The sequence below is a fragment of the Suncus etruscus genome, chromosome 5 (assembly GCF_024139225.1).
Source record: "Suncus etruscus isolate mSunEtr1 chromosome 5, mSunEtr1.pri.cur, whole genome shotgun sequence".
NCBI classification, from domain to species: Eukaryota; Metazoa; Chordata; class Mammalia; order Eulipotyphla; family Soricidae; genus Suncus; species Suncus etruscus.
In genome coordinates, this window is record NC_064852.1 from 128,420,131 (window position 1) to 128,442,770 (window position 22,640).

The following is a 22,640-nucleotide window of genomic DNA, read 5'->3' on the forward strand; positions in this document are numbered from 1 at the left end:
AGACAGATGAGCAAAATCAGGTCAGAGGGGAAGCAGAGATCAGGGAGTGCTAGCCAGTAAGATAGGATGGAGCAAGGAGGTGTGGTAGTCATGGCCAAGAAGAAAATGTCAAAAGAACGGTGGCATCAAGTGTGCCCGTATTTCCCAGCGGTCAAGAAAAGGGCAATGAGTTAGAGAAATAACTACACTAACAACTACCAGGACAATATTAATGAGTGAGAAAAGTAGAACGCCTGTCTCGAATACAGGTGGGGGGTGGAGGGAGATGGGGTGCATCAGTGATGGGAATGTAAGTGCTGGTGAAGGGGAGTGTTGTTTTGGTGACTGAAACCCAACTACAGTCATGTTTGTAATCACGGTGTTTAAATAAAGAATGAAAATATAAAAAAGTAAAATAAAAAAAATAAACAGAATGTAAGCAGGACCAATGTCAGGTTGCTATTTGAAATAGTGTGGTATATGAGACACATCCAGCACTGGTTTAGAGAGCTTGAGAAGTACTCAATGTCAGCCAGCATTCCCAAGATCAAAATAAGGTCTGAGACAATAAAGAAATAAACAACTAAATAAAGTAATAAAAAGAAAGAAAGAAAGAAGAAAGAAGAAGGAAGGAAGGAGGAAGGAAGGAAGGAAGGAAGGAAGGGAAGGAAGGAAGGAAGGAAGAAAGAAAGAAAGAAAGAAAGAAAGAAAGAAAGAAAGAAAGAAAGAAAGAAAGAAAGAAAGAAAGAAAGAAAGAAAGAAAGAAAGAAAGAAAGAAAGAAAAAAGAAAGAAAAAGAAAAGTATTCTCCCGGTTTGGCAACTTGGAGTTCAGTTGCTTAGCTGAAGCTTCTAGAACAGCAAAGTCTTGCAGACACCTCTGTCTCCCCTTGGGTTTGCAGATGCGGGACAATGCCAAAGGATTTCCAAAGGGAACGAACCTTTGCAAACACGGAACTTCCTCTGTCCCCTTCTGGTGAAAATCTGCAATCACCCTCCTAAGCCTAAACAACTTGCCACATAGCACACATGTCGTCGCAGGAACACCCAGCCCAGCCACTCCAGGCGCTCAGGAAGTTGGCAGCTGCGGCCTTGTGCGGCGGCGGGAGGAAGCGCCCTGGCGGAACAGCCACCTCCGATTGGCCGAGCGCCGCCTACGCCTCCCGTTGATTGGCGGAGGCGGCGGAGGCGGGGCTCCCGGCGGGCCCTTTTCTCGCAGCCGATACTTTCGCTTTCCAGCGGCCTCGCGAACCAGCCCGCCCGCTGCCCAGCTCGACGCCCCTTACCCTGCAGGTCACTCCCGGAGCGGGCGCCCTCGGGAACTCCGGCCCAGCGTGCAGGGTGAGCTGGCTCAAGGAGGCAAGCCCAAGGCAGGTGGGGCGCCCAGGGGGATGACGCCACCGGGTCCAGGTTTTTGCACCGCCTGCAAAAGTTCCTTGCAATTCTGCCCTGGGTGATGGCACGGTGGCCCTTTGCACGGACATGCAATGTTTCCCCCTTTCAAAGACTGCCTCTTCCCATTCACCCTTCCCTGCTTCTTTTTTTTTTCGCCACAATCCACCTTGTTTTTTCTTCTTTCCGCAGATTCTTTTTTTCCTTTGCTGCGTGTCAAGTTAGACGTTTGCACCCCAAAAAGTCTTGGCCCCCAAACTTGCTGTGTGTGGCTGCTGCGTGGGTTCAAATCCCCAACCACTGCCCAGCTTGGGGGACCACAAGGTAACAGGTCAGTAAAGGTTTGTGGCAAGGAATGATTGACCCTGATTTTGGAATTTTTATTATGTATCTTTGTCTAAGTACAGGAATGCTTGGGGGTAGGTAGGTTTGCAGGAGTGAGGATGACCTGCCCTGGGTGTTTTTATGGAGCTTGAAGTTTTTTCTGGGACAAAGTGAAGCTGATATCAAGGTAATAAAGGATATTTGCATTGTGGAATTTATTTTCTGTATGAATTGCATAATGTTTAGCATATTTATGTGATTTTATTTCTGCCCATAATAAAGTTAAACTAAATTTGGTTTAAGATTTTAAAAATAAGAAAGGTTGGGCCAGAGAGATAGCATGGAGGTAGGGCATTTGCCTTGCATGCAGAAGGATGGTGGTTCAAATCCTGGCATCCCATATGGTCCCCCCGAGCCTGCCAGGAGCGATTTCTGAGCATAGAGCCAGGAGTAACCCCTGAGCGCTGCCGGGTGTGACCCCAAAACAACAACAACAACAACAAAAAGATTTTAAAAATAGGGGCCGGAGGGGCCAGAGAGATAGCACTGTGGTGTTTGCCTTACAAGCAGCTGATCCAGGACCTAAGGTGGTTGGTTCGAATCCCATCCCCTGTGCCTGCCAGGAGCTATTTCTGAGCAGATAGCCAGGAGTAACCCTTGAGCACCACTGGGTGTGGCCCCCCCCCAAAAAAAATAGGGGCCTGAGAGATAGCATGGAGGTAAGGCGTTTGCCTTACTTGCAGGAGGTCGGTGGTTCGAATCCTGGCATCTCATATGGTCCCCCGAGCTTGCCAGGAGCGATTTCTGAGCGGAGAGCCAGGAGTAACCCTTGAGCGCTGCTGGGTGTGACCCAAAATCAAAAATGATAATAATAGTATAATAATAATATTTTAAAAATAAAAAAGGTGAAGTTGATGCTTATTGAGAAAGCAGAACTCGGACTTATTGCACTTAATAGGGCTTCTTTCTAATCTAATCGGAAACACACCACATTTTAATTCAACAAACTGCTGTTGGGCTAATTTTATATGAAGGATGATGTGCGAAATATTCCCCTCCCAAAGGAAGCATTTCCTGGCAGCCATGGCATTTGCATTCTGTGTCATGAGTGCAATTTACATGTCTGCTACATGGAACAGAATGGAGTTTTGCTTGGTTGGTTTTTGCTTTATTTGGGGCCCACACCCAGCGATGCTCGAGGGTTACTCCTGACTGCACTCGGGAATTACTTGTGGTAGTCTTGGGGATTGAACCTGGGTCAGCAGCATTCATGGCAAGCATCCTATCAGCTGTATTGTGGCTCCGGCCCTTATAATGGAGTTTTTGTAAGGATTTTATAGGGGTTTTTTGTTTGTTTGTTGGGATTTTTTGGTTTTGGTTTGGAGTCACACCCAGCAGCACTCAGGGGTTACTCCTGGCTTTATGCTCAGAAATCGCTCCTAGCAGGCTCAGGGGACCATATGGAATGTCGGGATTCGAACCAATGACCTTCTGCATGAAAGGCAAACGCCTTACCTCCATGCTATTTCTCCGGTCTCTATAACGAATTTTATAATGGGGTTTTTAACAGATAAATGCCACAGTAGAGGTAGGTAGGTATTCTAGCAGAATACATTGATGATTAACTCAAAATGTAATTACCTCTGGGTAAGTCTCAGCTTTATGGAAAGAAGTGATATTTGTAACTAACTTTTAGAAGAACAGCAATTTTCAGGAAAGCTGTTTTCTTAGGGAGGAGAAGGTGATACACCCAGCAGTTCTCAGGGTTTACTCTGCAATTGAAGGATCATATGGGGGACCGGGGATGGAACCTAGGCTGGCAGCATGCAAAACAAGGGCCTTATCCAGTGTACTATCACTCCAGTCCCCAAAGCTATTTTTTAAAGAGTGTTAGATGGAAAGAAGCAGAATTATTGGGCACAGTACTAACCCCTAAACTTGAACACCACACTATAGTAGATCATTGAGCTTCTGGGTTCCTCTGTTTATAGGTGGAACTGGGGCAGGGTTGTGGAAATGAGTCAGCAATAGAGGCACACGGTCTGGCTGGAGTGTGTAGGAGGCTGGACTGGGAGGATGGAGTGTTGGAAGTATAAGGATTAAGTGCTGGGCAGAAAAGGAGGCAATCTGAGCTTTGGGACGAGCCAGGTGATCAGATTTGGGGGTAACAGTACCCCCAAACAGTTCCTGGGTGCATTTGGAAAAAGGGAGAGGGAGTTTAGGGGGGCCAAAACTCTCCAGGGGGCCAGAGAGATAGCATGGAGGTAAGGCATTTGCCTTGCATGCAGAAGGATGGTGGTTCAAATCCTGGCATCCCATATGGTCCCCCGTGCCTACCAGGGGCAATTTCTTAGTGTAGAGCCAGGAGTAACCCCTGAGCACTGCCGGGTGCAACCCAAAAATCAAACCAAAACAAAACAAAACCATAAATTTATCAGTTGTTGGCTCTGTGCCAAATATCCTTTGTGTACTAGCTCTTTCCACCTGAACTATTTGTGAAGAAATGGGCCCCCTAAGTTAATCTAAGTAGTAAGATATATTGCAGCTGAGGCTCTTCAGGCTGACTTTCAGACCAACCTTAGGATTCACTGGAGGAGAGAGAGAACCACAGATTTAGAATCCTCTTCGGGTAGGAACCTTCCCGTGCATGCTATTGACCTGGATTCAATCCCCGGCTTGCTATATGGTCACTTGAGCACTGCCAGGAGTAATACCTGAGTACAGAACCAGGAGTAACTAGGTGTGGTCCAAAAACAAACAAACAAACAAACAAAAAACCACAATAGAATCCTCTGAAGCACAGGTCAGACGAGTTTGAAGTGAAAAATCAAATCCCTATAGTGAATATCCAGGTCAGGCTGCTTGGGCTCCATTTCTATTGTTTTCTGTTCTGGCAACTCGCCTTCTGTCTCACCACACTATTTTAAGGAGTGCTGATTCTTCACAGGGGTGCTCGCCACCCAATATACATGTCCTGCCCATCACCTGCTCAAAAACCTAGGAACTTTCCTCAGATCATACAAGACAATGTTCCTGAGAATCCCTGCTATGTATCATTGACCATGCACTGTGTCCTGTGGTGCTGACACATTTTTTTTACTTTTCTGTGAGAGTTTAGGATTTCTATATACTAGATTTTTTTTTAATTTTAGGGGCCTCACAAGCAGTGCTTAGGGGACCTCGGGCTACTTGGCCCAGCTGTGCAGACTCATACTATGCTCTGTCCCATGGATGGGCTCTGCTCAGGCCCCACTGTGCTTGGGGGTCAGGGTGTGTGGTGTCTGGGCTTGAACTCAAGGTCCCATGCAAGCAAGGCATGGTATTTAGTCTCTCTCTCTCTCTTTCTCTCTCTCTCTCTCTCTCTCTCTCTCTCTCTCTCTCTCTCTCTCTCTCTCTTGCTTTCTCTCTCTCATCCCTGTTTTACATTTTAATCTTCAGAATGGCTGCAGTTGACAGTTGACTTACTGTTATCCTAAGAGATATGACTTTGTTCTTTCAAATCATATTTAATAATGGCAAATCTTTAACAGTGATGGCTGAAATTTAAGACACTTTTGTGATATTCATTGTCTTCCATAGACCAAGAAGAAAAAGCATCTCTTCTAGAAGATATCTGACAAAAATCATTTCGTGATACAAATCATAACATAGAAAATCAGTTTAAAATCCTTTCAGATAAATTGTAATTGTGCTGTAATTTATAAGACCAATGTTTGGAGGAGTTTTATGATCAGTCTATAAACAGATCTAATTTCATCATCTTCCCACTTTTTCATGTGGTAAAATTGCAGATTCCTTTCAAAGGCCCTTTCATTGAGGGCTGGAGAAAAAGCACAGGGTAAGGCACTTCTTTTGCATGTGGCTGACCCTATTTTAAATCCCCAGTACCACACATGGTCCCCCAGGCCTAGCCCCTGGTCCCAGTTCTCTGCACCCACAAATAAGATGGAAAGCATAAATAAGAACTTAGTGTTACATCAGGGTTTTTTTTGTAACTGGGGGTATCTATTCACGAGCTCTGATTTCTTTCTCCTCAGGATGACTCAGTGGTATGACCTTCAGCAGCTTGACTCTAAATTCCTGGAGCAGGTTCACCAGCTCTACGATGACAGTTTTCCCATGGAAATTAGACAGTACCTGGCACAGTGGTTAGAAAAGCAAGACTGGTAAGGAAAGCTCCCTGGTGCGAAGATATTTTACTACAGTTGAGAATTAAATACCTATTATGGGGCCGGAGAGATAGTATGGAGGTAAGGCGTTGGCCTTGCATGCAGAAGGACAATGGTTCGAATCCCAGCATCCCATATGGTCTCCCGAGCCTGCCAGGAGTGATTTCTAAGCACAGAGCCAGGATTTCTGAGCACTGCCGGTGTGACCCAAAAACAAAGCAAAACAAAACAAGTAAACACCTCTTACCCAGATTGAGACACAGCCTAACAACACTTATCTGTTCCATAAAGTTCTACTGATTTTTAACACAGTGTGTGTGTGTGTGTGTGTGTGTGTGTGTGTGTGTGTGTAAAGCAAGATAGATTTTATTGAAACTAATTTAGGAAGATGTGAGGGAAGATAAAGAAAGAACCCTTGTGTTCAGGAGAGAACACAAGTTTCTCCAGAATGGAAAGAAACAGCAAAAAAACAAAGACAAGAAAACAAGATATATTCCCAGGACAAAGCACTTTTAAGCTCTTTTGAATGTGATATGTATTCATTCCTCAAGCTTTGGACAAATTAAATTATACTGATTCCAGTTATTTTCCAAGTTAAGACCCAAGTTTTAGAGAGGAGCTTGTTCAAAGATGTAGAAGGGAATTAAGGTAAAACAGGCATTAGAGATAGAAAGATAGCAATGAAATGATGAGAATATGGGAACCCTGTTGGGTTGTTTTTTTCCTTCTAGAGAAAATCACCATTGATAATTTTATATATAATCTCTGAGTTTTAGACTATTTCTAGTGTGTTTTATGACCATTTCTGATTGGGCTCAGGGCTGAGTCCTAGCCCTTTGCTCAGGTATCACTCCTGGGAACGCTCAGGAGACCAGCCACAGTGCTGGGGCTGGAACTGAAGTTGCCAAATGCAAGATACGTGCCTGTACTATCTCTTCAGCCCTAAGTGGTAGGGTTTTTATGCTAATGATATATATTGTAAAACATGCTGATTGAGAAACAGTGGTAGTTTCAAAACAAGGAGCTGAACCCTAAGAAAATGCTTTAAGTGATTTTTTAGTGGTTTAAATAAGGAAAACAATATTTGCCTGCTTAGAACAGTATCTCACATGACTTGTGTACCTTTTTATCTTTCAGGGAACATGCTGCCTATGATGTTTCATTTGCCACTGTCCTTTTCCATGACCTCCTATCACAGCTGGATGATCAATATAGCCGCTTTTCCTTAGAAAATAATTTTTTATTGCAGCACAACATACGAAAAAGCAAGCGTAATCTTCAGGTATGATCTGGCTTGAGCATTTTAGTTGAAATGTTCCCATGTTTCATTTACACTAGTTTTTAATCATCCAGAAAATACTTGTAAACAAATTGTCAGTGTTTATAATGCTTTATAGAGACTGTTTGTGGTAAAGATTTAAAACCTAAGTAAATTAAATAACCTGTTTAAGAAGCATCCAAAGACTCTTCAAGTTTTACTTGTTAGGTGTCAGTTTGGTTGTTGGTTTTGGGGTCATATATCTGGTGCTCAGGGCGTAGTCCTGGTTTTGTGCTCAAGGATAACTCCTGGCAGAACTCCAAGGCCATATGTAATAGTGACATATATATATAACCTGAGTTGGCCAAGTGCATGTACCTGCCCACCGTACTATCACTCCAGCCCTGTTTCGATTGTTTTGAGAAAAATAGAACACTGTTGCCAATATTTCAACCAAGAAGGAAGTGTTTTAAGAGCAGTGAATTAGGGATTTAAGCACTAAGATGAATTCATCCTAAGTCTCAGATATAGTAAGGAAGCCCAGAAACATTGGTATTCTTAAAACTTGTTGATGAGTTGGTGGAGTGGAACTTCTGCCTTGCCTTGCTTCTGGAAGAGTTGCCTTCCCATAAGGAAAAGGCTAAAGGAATTACAGTCAGAAGCAGGTAATGCCACAAAATTTTATTCTTTAGACATCATCTCAGTATTTCTGAAGCCTGGCTATGGCTACCTTATTTTTGTATTCATGGAATTTTCTTAATGTTTTCTTACTTTGTAACACAAAACCAGCACTCTCTTGTAATTTATGTCTGTGATTTTATAAGTATCAGTCAGTGAGGAAATCACATTAACTTAAAAAATATTGCTTTCCTGTATGCCGTAGCTGTTGCAAAAAGCCATAATTACCAGTATTTTGTAAACTAGTCCTGACAAGGAACCAGAAAAGCTGAGAACTATATCCCTGGTTTAATTCAAAGCATACCAACGGATACATTAATTGAGGGATATTAAAGCTAACGGGATGATTTGTGTATGAGCTTTGTTTCTAGATTCTAATAGAAAAAAATTGATCTCTACTTATCATAGACTAATATAAAAATATTATCTGGATCACGAATAAAATTTATTTATTTATTTATTGTTTTTTGGGGCCACACCCAGCGTTGCTCAGGGGTTACTCCTGGCTGTCTGCTCAGAAATAGCTCCTGGCAGGCACGGGGGACCATATGGGACACCGGGATTTGAACCAACCACCTTTGGTTCTGTATCGGCTGCTTGCAAGGCAAACACCGCTGTGCTCTCTCTTCAGGCCCAAAATTTATTTTTTAATCAAAAGTGTGTTAGTTGCCTTAGTGTAATTGAAAGTTAAAACCATTTTTGTCATAATTTTTGAAAGGAATATTTTGATTTTAAGAAAACTAATTTACATAAAATTTTATGAGTATGAGACTTCCCAGTTTACATGAACAACATGATATTAATATTTATTATACTGTAATAGTCTGAAATTTAATTTGTTTTTATTCTAACAATCCCTATTTAGGATAATTTTCAGGAAGATCCAATCCAGATGTCCATGATTATCTATAGTTGCCTGAAGGAGGAAAGAAAAATCTTGGAAAACGCCCAGAGATTTAATCAGGTACTTTCTACCTAATGATATATTTAGATAATAAAACAAAATTTTATTCAACAAATACATTATAGGAAAGTCTCAAGGCAGCTGTGAATAGCCCTATGATTTTGTAGCCATGGGAGTAAGAATAAATCAGTTAGAGAGATGTTATAGGTTCAAGTTTGAAGAAGGGATTTTTGAGCTAATGGAATTCACTTTAGTGGGAGAGAAAGTCAACTTATAAATAATTCATAAATATATCATCTAGGATGGTAATAATTGCTGTGAAGATTACAAAACCTGCTGCTGTGAGAATGCTGTGAAAATGAACTTGTCTGTGAATTTTGGTTAGGGGACCACACCTGATCAAAGGGTTACTCTTGTCTCTCTACTCAGAGATTACTCCTGAAGGGACGGGGAACCATATGCAATGCCAGGAACCAAACCCAGGTTGGTCACATAAAAGGCAAGCACCAACCTGCTGTACTCTCTGGCCCCAGATTTGTTTGTTTTGATCAAAGACAGAAAAATCTCTAAGTTGCTGAGACAAGAGAAATAACTCAACAGTTGAATGGCTCTTGGTGATAGTCTAGGAAAGAGAAGATGCTAGCATGCCAATGAGAGGCAAGAAGTAGATAGATCTGGGCTAATTTTGGACATGGTGCCAGTAGAGCTTCCATTAAAGAATCAGAGAAAGCAAAGGTCAAGGTTGCCTTCATTTCAGAGAAGGCAGGAAGGAGTTAATAATAGAGTTTATGTCAGATGCAATAGGTTCCAAAGGAGAAAAGCAAGTTGATGAAAAAAATCAAGAACTTGGGCCCGGAGAGATAGCACAGCGGCGTTTGCCTTGCAAGCAGCTGATCCAGGACCAAAGGTGGTTGGTTCGAATCTCGGTGTCCCATATGGTCCCCCGTGCCTGCCAGGAGCTATTTCTGAGCAGACAGCCAGGAGTAACCCCTGAGCAACGCCGGGTGTGGCCCAAAAAAACAAAAACAAAAACAAAATCAAGAACTTTGCTTTGAGCAGGATTGAAATTACTGTTCCGAACCTAACATAGGCATTCAACATAGAGTTGAATTAGTACGAAAGAGTTTCGGTTTGTATGTGTGGTTTGTTGTTGGCAGTGCTCAGCAGGGCTAACTCTGAGAAAGACTCAGGAGACCATATGAAATTCTGGGAATCAATCCAGTGTCTACCAGATGCAAAGCAAGTGCTTTACCTGCTATACTATCTCTCTGGCCCCCAAGGTTTTTATTTAGTGTTTTGTTGTTTTGCTTTTTTGCTTTGGGGGCCACACCTAGCAGTGTTCAGGGTTTACTCCTGGCTCTGCTCAGAAATCGCTCCTGGCAGGCTCGGGGAACCATATGGATTACTGGATTTGAACCCAGGTCTGTCCCATGCCAGCTACGTGCAAGGCAACTGCCTTATTTCTGTGCTGTCTCTCCAGAACCTGTTTTGTTTTGTTTTTAATCAGAGCTTTACTTATTTTAATATAAATCTGCTAGAGTTCAAAATTTTTAAATGATTCTTTCTTGTGTGATGGACTGTGTGGTGGGAACAAGTCAGCAGTCAGACAGTTAGGAAATGATTGTTCTAATTGAGGCCCTTCCAACTTGTAGGAAGAATGTCTGGGCACAGTGGAATGTGTCCTCTCTGCCTTTTAATCACCCAATGGCCTCAAAGTGAGCTGCTGTGGGAGGAGAGGCAGGGCTTCAGTGAGGGAGTGAGGCTCTTCTGCACTATTTGTCTGCCTCACAGCTGAGGAAACTGACTGCTTTGTCATGCACTTACTTCCTTTCTCCCTGGAATACTGAAGACATCTTGCTTTGATAAACATTTAAAGATACATATTACTCATACATAGGTCTAAGATTAAGGGAAAAGCGTGCAGTGGATCTGGGCCTTCTTTGCTGTGCCAGCTTCATGATCTTTTTATTCCCTATTTTTGTCCTTTTTCCCCCTTTATTTCCTTGAATATTTTTTACAGTTCCTTTATTAGATGTGAGCATACATAAGTACATCACATATTTTATACATACAGATATACATTAATTCATACAAGCTTTGAGAATAATAGACATGAACATGAGATTATTTGGGATCAAATTTAGGCATTGACAGATATAGGTCATCTGCTCTACAAATTGAATCACATCCCTAGCCTCCTCCTCCTCTTTTCTTTTCTTGTCTTTTCTTTTTCTTCTTCCACTTCTTACTCTTTTTCTTCCTCCTCTTCTTTTTCTTCTTCCTCTTCTTCCCCTTCGTCTTACTCTTTGCCTTATTCTTTTTACTCTTCTTCTTTTTTTCTTCCTGTTTTTTTTTTTTTTTTTTTTGGTTTTTGGGTCACACCCAGCAGTGTTCAGGGGTTACTCCTGGATCTATGCTCAGAAATTGCCCCTGGCAGGCACAGGGGACCATATGGGATGTTGGGATTCGAACCACCGTCCTTCTGCATGAAAGGCAAATGCCTTACCTCCATGCTATCTCTCTGGTCCCCTCTTCCTCTTCTTACTCTTCCTCCAACTTTTTTTTTGAACTTTTTTTTCTTATCTTTACGTATGTGTTTTTGTGTGTACAAAACAGTGGAGGGTATCTCCTCCATTCTCTTTTTTATTAATATTTTTATTTAAACACCTTAATTACAAATATGATTATAGTTGGTTCCAGTCATGTAGAGAACACCCCTATTACCAGTGCAATATTCCCACCACCAATGTCCCAAATATCCCTTTTCCCCACCCACCCCTCACCTGTACTCGAGACAGGCTTTCTACTTCCCTCATTCATTCACATTGTTATGATAGTTCTCAACGTAGTTATTTCTCTAACTGCACTCATCACTCTTTGTGGTGAGCTTCATGTCGTGAGCTGGATCTTCCAGCCCTCTTCTCTTTTGTCTCTAAGAATTATTGCAAAAATTTCTTTCAATTTTCTTAAAACCCATAGTTTATAGATTCCATGTACATCTATGTATAAGAAAATTTCATGACTTCATTTCTCCTGATGGCTGCATAATATTCCATTGTGTCTATGTACCACAGTTTCTTTAGCCATTCATCTGTTGAAGGGCATCTTCGTTGTTTTCAGAGTCTGGCTATTGTAAATAATGCTGCAATGAATATAGGTGTTAGGAAGGAATTTTTGTATTATATTTTTGTGTTCCTAGGGTATATCCCTAGGAGTGGGATAGCTGGATCATATGGGAGCTCAATTTCCAGTTTTTATTCCTCCAACTCTTTTTTTTTAATCTCTTTTTGAGTCACACCTGACAGTACTCAGGGATTACTCCTAGCTCAGAAATTGCTCCTTGCAGGCTCAGGGGACCATATGCGATGCCGGGATTCGAACCACCATCCTTCTGTATCTAAGGCAAATGCCTTACTGCTGTGCTCTCTCCAGCCCCAATTCCTCCAACTCTTATTATTCTTCTCTTCCTGGGTCTCTGGGACCTCAATGATTCCTATGTTTTTTTCTGTTGAGTTTATCAAAGACTTCTATTTTCATCTGTTCACGTTCTTTGAATAGTTTATTCATTGTCTGATCATTTTCTTTCTTTCTTTCTTTCTTTCTTTCTTTCTTTCTTTCTTTCTTTCTTTCTTTCTTTCTTTCTTTCTTTCTTTCTTTCTTTTCTTTCTTTCTTTCTTTCTTTCTTTCTTTCTTTCTTTCTTTCTTTCTTTCTTTCTTTCTTTCTTTCTTTCTTTCTTTTGTTTTTGGGCCACACCCGGTGGTGCTCAGGGGCTACTCCTGGCTATCTGCTCAGAAATAGCTCCTGGCAGGCACGGGGGACCATATGGGATGCCGGGATTTGAACCAACCACCTTAGGTCTTGGATCGGCTGCTTGCAAGGCAAACCGCCGTTGTGCTATCTCTCTGGCCCCGTCTGATCATTTTCTTTAAGGTTCTTTTCCAATCTCTTCTGCTGTATGGATTTGTTCTGCATCTCATCCTCTGGCTCACTGACCCTGTTTGCAGCTGCTGTTACTACAGTGGAGAGACTTTCCATTGAGGTTTTCAATTCATAAACCAAGTTTTTCAGACTGGTTATTTCAGATGAAGTTTTCTAATTTTGATCTTGATATTCTCTTGATTCTTATTTGTGTTCCATTCAAGTCTACCTATGCTTTCTTTGAGCTCCATGAACATCCTCTGTAATTCTTCTCTAAACACCTTATCTGAGAGGATACCTAGCTGTTTGGTACTTTTCAGGTCATCAGAGCAGCAATCTTCATTATCTATACATGGGGTTGTCCTGCATTGTTTCCCCATTGTGATGCTTGTAGTGTGGTTTTTACTATGTGCTGTGGTGGTGTTCAGGGGTTAAAAGATGTACACGGCTGCCCAAAAAGCAGGCAGGGAGCAGGGCATCAGTCCTTTATAATGGCTCTCTGGTGCCCAAACACACGGCAGGAATCAGCCCCCACGTTTGTTGGATGGGGACATCTTACTGGGTTTGGGTCCTGGAGAGATTATGTTCGTTGGTGTCTTCTGGGCTGCCTCCCACCCAGCTTCATGATCTTGGGTAGGGCTAGACATCCTGTGTGTTCAATGTTCATCACCCTGGCTCTGCCCTTTACATTTCATAACTCGTCCTTGAGTAAATATTTTCAAAAGTTAGAAACTCTTTGGGAGGGAGAATTGGAGCTCCCAAACAGTGCTCAGGATGCCTGTGGGCCCCACTGGCCATCAAGGACAACTGGGCCACTGAATCAGTGCAAGAGATCAAGGAACTGATGCCAGTTGATCTTTCTAGAGTTATAGGAGTCTCCAGCAATATACCCTGCGATGCTTGAACCAAACCAGGATCAGCTGGTCATTCTCTATCTATAGCCACTGTCTCACAGCCCCCAAAGGAGGCATTTGTATCCCATCCTGCAGCTGAGAACTCTTAAGAGGAAAACGCTTAAGTATTCAAGATGGTAGCGCTGCTCATGTTTGAAATTTCCACTTAGGATTATGTGATTCTTTAGATTCCTTCATTGTGAAGGTCACTTTACCGCACCTCATTTTTCTCCACTACAGGGTAAGGAGGGATGACGTCTGACCCACCATGGACAGCTCCTTGGGCCCCTGAGTTTTCCTCAGGTCTGGGTGGTACATCTGGTCTGAGGGTCAGTGCAAACCTTGTAGACAAGGTCTCTAGATGCACAGGGTTAAGATGAAAACATAAAGTGAGGCAAGACTATTGTCATGATGGGAACCTTTGATGACCCTGTGATTTCCTGTTCTTTTCTGGTATGCCAGGAAGTTTCAGACTGGGGTGTTAGTACAGTGGATAGAGTATTTGCCTTGCACACAGCCAACCTGGGTTTGATCCTTGGCATATGATTTGTCCCCCGATCTTGTCAGGAGTGATTTCTGAGTGCAGAGCCAGGAGTAAACCCTGAATGTTGCTGGGTATGGTTCCCCTCCTCACCAAAAGCAAAACAAAACAAACAAAAAAAGCCCCCAAAAATACACACACAAAAATACAACCTTCACCACTTCAGTGCTGCTACTTTTCAGTAGGCGTAGGGTAGGTGGGAGGTTCCAGATGTGAGAAGGAGTAGAGGAAACCAGGTTTTTTAGTCACCCGAATGCACTGCTGCTGTCATTGCAGCAGGAGAATTCTAAGACTCTTGGGACAGTCACTGTTTCTTCCTTGCAAGTAAAATCAAGTTTGAGTTCCTTTCTTTCCACATCCCTGCCAACACTGTTTATTCTCATTCTTTGTGATGTGTGCCATTCTCTGTGGTGTGAGGTGGTATCTCATCGTTGTTTTGATTTGCATCTCCCTGATGATTAGTGATGTGGAGCATTTTTTTATGTGTCTTTTGGCCATGTGTATTTCTTCTTTGTCAAAGTGTCTGTTCATTTCTTCTCCCCATTTTTTGATGGGATTAGATGTTTTTTTCTTGTAAAGTTCTGTCAGTGCCTTGTATATTTTGGAGATTAGCCCCTTATCTGATGGGTATTGGGTGAATAGTTTCTCCCACTCAGTGAGTGGCTCTTGTATCCTGGGCACTATTTCCTTTGAGGTGCAGAAGCTTCTCAGCTTAATATATTCCCATCTGTTAATCTCTGCTTTCACTTGTTTGGAGAGTGCAGTTTCCTCCTTGAAGATGCCTGTAATGTCCTGGAGTGTTTTGCCTATGTGCTGTTCTATATATCTTACGGTTTGGGGGCTGATATCGAGGTCTTTAATCCATTTGGATTTTACCTTCGTACATGATGTTAGCTGGGGGTCTAAGTTCAATTTTTTGCAAGTGGCTATCCAATTGTGCCAACACCACTTGTTGAAGAGGCTTTCCCTGCTCCATTTAGGATTTCCTGCTCCTTTATCAAAAATTAGGTGATTGTATGTCTGGGGAACATTTTCTGAGTATTCAAGCCTATTCCACTGATCTGAGGGCCTGTCCTTATTCCAATACCATGCTGTTTTGATAACTATTGCTTTGTAGTACAGTTTAAAGTTGGGGAAAGTAATTCCTCCCATATTCTTTTTCCCAATGATTGCTTTAGCTATTCTAGGGTGTTTATTGTTCCAAATGAATTTCAAAAGTGCCTGATCCACTTCTTTGAAGAATGTCATGGGTATCTTTAGAGGAATAGCATTAAATCTGTATAATGCCTTGGGGAGTATTGCCATTTTGATGATGTTAATCCTGCCAATCCATGAGCAGGGTATGCGTTTCCATTTCCGTGTGTCCTCTCTTATTTCTTGGAGCAGAGTTTTATAGTTTTCTTTGTATAGGTCCTTCACATATTTAGTCAAGTAGATTCCAAGATATTTGAGTTTGTGTGGCACTATTGTGAATGGGGTTGTTTTCTTAACGTCCATTTCATCCTTATTACTATTGTGTATAGAAAGGCCATTGATTTCTGTGTGTTAATTTTGTAGCCTGCCACCTTGCTATATGAGTCTATTGTTTCTAGAAGCTTTTTGATAGAGTCTTTAGGGTTTTCTAAGTAGAGTATCATGTCATCTGCAAACAGTGAGAGCTTGACTTCTTCCTTTCCTATCTGGATGTGGAGAGAAAGGAACTTTTATCCACTGCTGGTAGGAATGCCGTTTAGTTCAACCTTTTTGGAAAGCGATATGGAGATTCCTCCAAAAACTGGAAATCGAGTTCCCATACGATCCAGCTATACCACTCCTAGGAATATACCCTAAGAACACAAAAATACAATACAAAAACCCCTTCCTTACACCTATATTCATTGCAGCACTATTTGCCATAGCAAGACTCTGGAAACAACCAAGATGCCCTTCAACAGACGAATGGCTAAAGAAACTGTGGTACATATACACAATGGAATATTATGCAGCTGTCAGGAGAGATGAAGTCATGAAATTTTCCTATACATGGATGTACACGGAATCTATTATACTGAGTGAAATAAGTCAGAGAGAGAGAGAAAAAACGCAGAATGGTCTCACTCATCTATGGGTTTTAAGAAAAATGAAAGACATTCTTGCAATAATAATTTTCAGGCACAAAAGAGAAAAGAGCTGGAAGTTCCAGCTCACCTCAGGAAGCTCACCACAAAGAGTAATGAGTTTAGTTAGAGAAATAACTACATTTTGAACTGTCCTAATAATGAGAATGTATGAGGGAAATGGAGAGCCTGTTTAGAGTACAGGCGGGGGTCGGGTGGGGAGGAGGGAGACTTGGGACATTGGTGATGGGAATGTTGCACTGGTGATGGGTGGTGTTCTTTACATGACTGAAACCCAAACACAATCATGTATGTAATCAAGGTGTTTAAATAAAAAAAAGAATACTTTAATGTATACTTAATTCTGCTCATTGCAGCAATGTCTCTCCTTTGTTTATTTTAAAATTTGTACTTAATTTTACAATTATCTATATGTATTTGGATAGAAAAAAAATCAAATTTGACTGCAAGAAGGAAAAGAATGCAGCTATGTTCTCTCTTTCTCTCCTCTCTCTTTCTCTCCTCTCTCCTCTCTCTTCTCTTCTCTCTCTCCTCTCTCTCTCTCTCTCTCTCTCTTTCTCTCTCTCTCTTTCCCTCCCTCCCTCCCCCCCAGGGATGGAACCCGAAGCCTTGTGCCTTTAGGGCAAATGCTTCCATGGCTGAGCCCATCTCTGGCCTCAAAACTGTGTCCTTAGAAAGGTTTGTTTCGGGCCGGAGAGATAGCATGGAGGTAAGACATTTGCTTTTCATGCAGAAGGATGGTGGTTCGAATCCCGGCATGCCATATAGTCCCCTGTGCCTGCCAGGGGCTATTTCTGAACCTAGAGCCAGGAGTAACCCCTAAGCACTGCAGGGTATGACCCAAAAACAAACAAACAAAAAAAAACAATATTGGGGCCGGTGAGGTGGCGCTAGAGGTAGGGTGTCTGCCTTGCAAGCACTAGCCAAAGAAGGACTGCGGTTCGATCCCCCCCATCCCCGTGTCCCATATGGTCCCCCCAAGCCAGGGGCAATTTCTGAGTGCTTAGCCAGGAGTAACCCCTGAGCATCAAACAGGTGTGGCTCGAAAAACCAAAAAAAAAGAAAGGTTTGTTTCTCCCCCTTTTCCCAAACTCCCTGTGGAGGACAGAACCTAAGAAAGGATGGCTGAGCTGTTTTCCATTAGTTGTGCTGGTGGTGTAGCGGCTGCAGTAGTGGAGAGTCCCTGCCTAGGGAATCTATCCAGGTGCATTCCCAGACCAGAACTGATGTCTTAAGGCTTTGTGACATGGGACTCCTGGCCGGCCAGTTATTTCCATGTATTTCTTTTAGTTTTGTTTAGTCTGGGGGGCACACCGAGCACTGTTCAGGAATGACTCCTGGCTCTGCACTCAGAAATTACTCCTGGCAGGGTTGGGGGACAATAGGAGATACCAGAGATCAAACCTGTGTTGACTGCATGTAAGACAAATGATCTACCTTTGTGCTATTAATCTGACCCCCTCCATATTTATTCATGGATAGTATTTAGATACTTCAAACTTCACTTTTCTTTTCTTTTCTTTTCTTTTTTTTTAATTTTTGGGCCACACCTGGTGATTCTCACGGGTTACTCCTGGCTCAGAAATTGCTCCTGGCATGGGAGATCATATGGGAAGTCAGAGGATCGAATCACTGCTCGTCCTGGTTAGCTGCGTGCAAGGCAAACACCCTACCGCTGTGCCATTGCTCTGGCCCCTAAACTTTGATTTTCTAGATTAAATTAAATTAAGAAAAATGTTCTATTGTTTTCTATAATATATTAATTTTGTGATTAAATAAATACAGAGGGACTGGACAGAAGATTCATTAGCCCTTGGGCACATGCTTTGCATGAAGGGGCCTCAGGTTTTATCCCCAGCACAACATTGTTCTCCAAGCATCATGGGTAATGGCCTTGACCTAAGAGTAGCCTCCAAGTATTGTTTTTGTTTTTAGGGCCACACCCAGGGTTGCTCAGGAGTTCTGCGCTCAGAAATTGTTCCTGGCCTAGGGGACTACATGGGATGCTGGCGATCAAACTCAAATTCATCCGAGGTCAGCTGTGTGCCAGGCAAACGCCCTACCACTGTGCTTTCACTCCTGTCCAAATTCAGGTTTTCAGTACACCTACCTGGGCTAAGCCCAGCTCACTCTGTTCTCCTATGAGTTTCCTTGCTGTTCTGTATGTCTATTTTCAGATACATACTCCAAAGAGGAAAAATAAATAAATTGAGCTGACAGAGAGGAAAATGATAGGAAAATTTTCCTTGTGACATTAGGGTCTTAGATAAAAATAAATAGGGATTATAACTAAAAATTGTTGAAGAAAATATTGCATCATGATCTTTATAATTTATTTTCTATCACATGGGTAAGTTGTGCCTGGTAGTCCCTTAATGCAATTCCTCATTAAAAGAAAAAGAGAAACATGTTACTTATCTTCATAGATACTAAAATGACCAAATAAAATACTACTCTCTATTGAAAGATAGAGTAAAAATAGGAGCTGCTATATACACCTTAATTCATTAAAAGTATGTTGGTATCAGTTCAAGTGTGGAAAATGACGAAGATGCCCACGATTTCTACTACTATCTAGAGCTGTGTCATTCATATTGATTTTGAGTCACACCCGGCGGTGCTCAGGGGTTACTCCTGGCTGTCTGCTCAGAAATAGCTCCTGGCAGGCACGGGGGACCATATGGGACACCGGGATTCGAACCAACCACCTTTGGTCCTGGATCGGCTGCTTGCAAGGCAAACGCCGCTGTGCTATCTCTCCGGGCCCCACTCATTCATATTGATGCAATTAGACAAAAGAAAACCCTGAGCAGCATAAGAGTAAAAATACAAATGTTGTAAAATTATCAGCATCTCTTGAGTTAACTCACAATCCCAATAAAACCTTGCAAGATGCTTCTTGAAACTATACAAATTGATTAAGATATGTATCTGAAAATAGACATACAGAACAGCAAGGAAACTCATAGGAGAATAGAGTGAGCTGGGCTTAGCCCAGGTAGGTGTACTGAAAACCTGAATTTGGACAGGAGTGATAGCACAGTGGTAGGGCGTTTGCCTGGCACACAGCTGACCTCGGATGAATTTGAGTTTGATCGCCAGCATCCCATGTAGTCCCCTAGGCCAGGAACAATTTCTGAGAGCAGAACTCCTGAGCAACCCCGGGTGTGGCCCTAAAAACAAAAACAAAACAAAACAAAAACCCTGAATTCATTAGCCCTGGGGCACATGCTCAGGGTTCAGACTTAAATAGCAAGAGACAAAGAAGAGATCATCTCTAATAAATCTAGCTGCATTGGGAAATGTATCTGTAAACTGTGGCAACTCAAAACACTAGGGAAAATAAATTTTCAATGCTTTAAAGACAGATGTTTTGCCAATTGGCAAAAAAGGGGAAAATTGACCCATGATTCACAATTAACTTCAAATGTAGGAAGGGAAAAAAGAGAAGGGAAGGGAAGGCAGTGCTAGGAAGAAATAAACTCCTTTGTGACCTTGTTTAGGAGGACACTTTTTTTTTTTTTGAGAGGATATTTTTGGGTACCACACCCAGCAATGCTTAAGGGTTACTCCTGACTCTGCAGTCAAGAATTACTTCTGGCCTTGCTCAGGGAACTGTCTGAGATGTTGGGGCTCAAACCAGGTCTGCTGTATTCAAGGCAAATCCCTTACTTACTTACTTACTTACTTACTTACTTACTTACTTACTTACTTACTTACTTACTTACTTACTTACTGTCCTATCACTCCAGTTCCAACTAGGGCAAACTATCTAACATGAGGGAAAATCCTGGTATAAAGAAAAATCTAGACAATACATTTGAGTGTATAAAAATATGTACACTATATATATATACATATCTATACAAATGTATATATTGTATGTAGTTTGTGCTGTGTAAAGTCAGGTGGGAAAGGTAGACAACAAAGAAGAACTTGAATTCTCAACAAAATATGTGCCTTCTAGAGTTTGTGTGGACAGCGCTGGCCTAGGTCTTCACTCTACCACTGGAGTCTAGTACCTAGTACTTGACCTAGTACCTGCTAAGTTTTTGCTTCCCAAGTTCACCTGAAACACAGATAGACCCTGGGTCATCTGAGCATCCAGGTGTCAGGGATGAGGACCTTGTACATGCCCCCACTATTGTTGGGTGGAGTTCACTGTTAGTGTTTAGAAGAGCAGGCATGCATTGAAGTCCTTCGTGCTGTGCTTTAGTTTGATCTGAAATTCATAACCTTGTCGGAAAGCAGTTTCTGATTCCTTATCAGATTAGATCATGAGACAATATATTTCCAACAAGCTCTCAAATGCCAGGCATCTGGAGACTGCGTGGCGAATTATAGTGTCTTCAGACAGAAGGGAATTTGAGAAACCCTGAAACCCTGCCACTGAATGGATGGATGGATTTCCAAAAATGTTATTTTCTGTGGTCATGAATTGAGTCAGCCAAGTCTTTTCTGTAGCCTTGTTCACAATTTTTCAGGCTTTTCCAGGGCAGCTCTGGGTGACACTTGTGGGATGCTTGCAGGAAACTTGGAAAGGTCAGGGGCAGTAGGTGGGACCCATGTGGACCTGGCTTCAGAAGGTCATCCAGCCTGTAAAAGCACAGAAGAAATGACACCTTTCCCGCTTACCTTTCTTCCACAGACCCAGGCGGGCAATGTTCAGAGCACGGTGATGTTGGACAAACAGAGAGAGCTTGATGCCAAAGTCAGAACTGTGAAGGACTGTGTTATGGTGAGTAGCGAGTCAAGACACATATGGTGTTGTGTGATGTTTTGTTGGGAGATGGGGATGGTTTTACTTGCCCTTAGAACCCCTTTTTCATGGTCTTTTGTGTCATTGAGAAGAATTGTGCAAAAAGAGGCTCCAAACCACGAGAAATTACTCAGATGATGAACTTGGCTTTATGACTCCTTTCCCAGCTTCAAAGAAATGCACATATCCTTTTCCTCCTTGCCAAAGCAGCAATAACTGAGGACTTTGCCTGTTGTCTAGTGGACCCTGCTCTCCCTCGCATTTGCATTTGTATCTCAGGCTGGGGGAACCTGCAGTATTGCACGAGAGGGAGCTTCAGGAGGAAGAGGGTCCATTTGCTTCAAGCACCTGTTTTAAGAGCTGCTAAAGAGGTTTCTTCTAGCCTGTGACCTCCCTTGACCTGGGGGATCGTTTGGGATGTTGGGTCTGGACATCAGGTTTGCTGTGTGTAAGTCAAGCATCTGACCCACTGAACTATGACTCCAGACTCTGGCCTCTCATCACTCATGTTTCTGTGTCACATTTGGTCAACAAAAACTATTTTGCTGCAGTTGGGGAGAAAAACTGAGTTAAAAAAGAAACAAAACTACTTATTGAAAGAAATGCTGGTACATTTCTGATTAGAGTCAGATATCCCCAGTGGTAAATAAAGCCTAGAAGAGAATTTATGAAGCAGAGGCTGCTTTGGAACCATGGGGAACTCGTGATCACTTTTCTCCATTCACTCTTTGAGGAGTCAGGAACGAGGTGCCCTGCTTATTTGGGGCTGTTTCCACCCAAGACCTTTCTGGCCTAAACATGCAGTCACTGATTTTTTTTGGTGGTGGGGGGGTGGGTCACACCCAACAGCGCTCAGGGGTTACTCCTAGCTCTATGCTCAGAAATCGCCCCTGGCAGGCTCGGGGGACCATATGGGATGCCGAGATTCGAACCACTGTCCTTCTGCAAGCAAGGCAAATGCCTTACCTCCATGCTGTTTGGCCTCGAAGTCATCTGTTTAGCTCTGAGTCCCACCAGCCTGACCTTGGCTTTATGTGACAAATACACCTTCCCAAATTTCAGATTCTTTTGTTTTTTATTTTTTCAAATTTCAGATTCTTAACAGCAACTTTGTTCTGTAGCCTTTGAAGGAATCATTAACTAACTAAAGCAGGAATCACATCCACATGAGAATGCCATCAATTCTCTTCTAGAAGAAGTGTTACTCCACTCTATTTAGTGAAAAAAAAGTTTTATTTTTGTGATTAGAATCATGCTGGCCCTGTCTCTCTCAGAAGGAACACTGTTGTTATTGTTGTTGTTGCATTTTTGTTTGTTTGTTTGTATTCTAAAGAGATAATATGATGCTTCCTAAAGTCAGTGGAGTGGATAACCTTTTTCTCTCTTCATTTGTAGTGCATAGAACAAGATATCAAGACCCTGGAAGACTTACAGGATGAATATGACTTTAAATGCAAAACCTTTCAGAACAGAGGTAAGTCGAAAACAATCCTCCTTGCTGACCAGAAAGTTTTCTCTCAGAGCTACATGACAAAGTTCCTTCCTGTTGTCCAGTTACGTTCTGACTCCAAATGGCAGCTCTTAGCTTCTTGATGGCCCAGGTTAGGGTTTCTCAACCTCAGTACTACTGACTCAGGGGTCAGGTCATTCTGTGTTTTGGAGTGCAGGGTGAACAGCATAGCCCCTAAATACACCATCTATTGCAGTAG

At 42.3% G+C, this 22,640-nt stretch overlaps 1 protein-coding gene across 1 annotated transcript in view; it reads left to right on the top strand.

Moving 5' to 3' along the window:
- The first annotated feature begins 1,571 nt into the window (after positions 1-1,571).
- STAT1 (signal transducer and activator of transcription 1) overlaps positions 1,572-22,640 on the top strand; it is a 56,899-nt gene continuing 35,830 nt past the window's right edge. Inside the window, 6 exon segments of the mRNA XM_049773333.1 lie at positions 1,572-1,700; positions 5,731-5,859; positions 7,000-7,144; positions 8,664-8,762; positions 20,821-20,910; positions 22,327-22,405. Coding sequence (XP_049629290.1) covers positions 5,732-5,859; positions 7,000-7,144; positions 8,664-8,762; positions 20,821-20,910; positions 22,327-22,405 — 541 coding nt within the window. The 5' untranslated portion in view covers positions 1,572-1,700; position 5,731.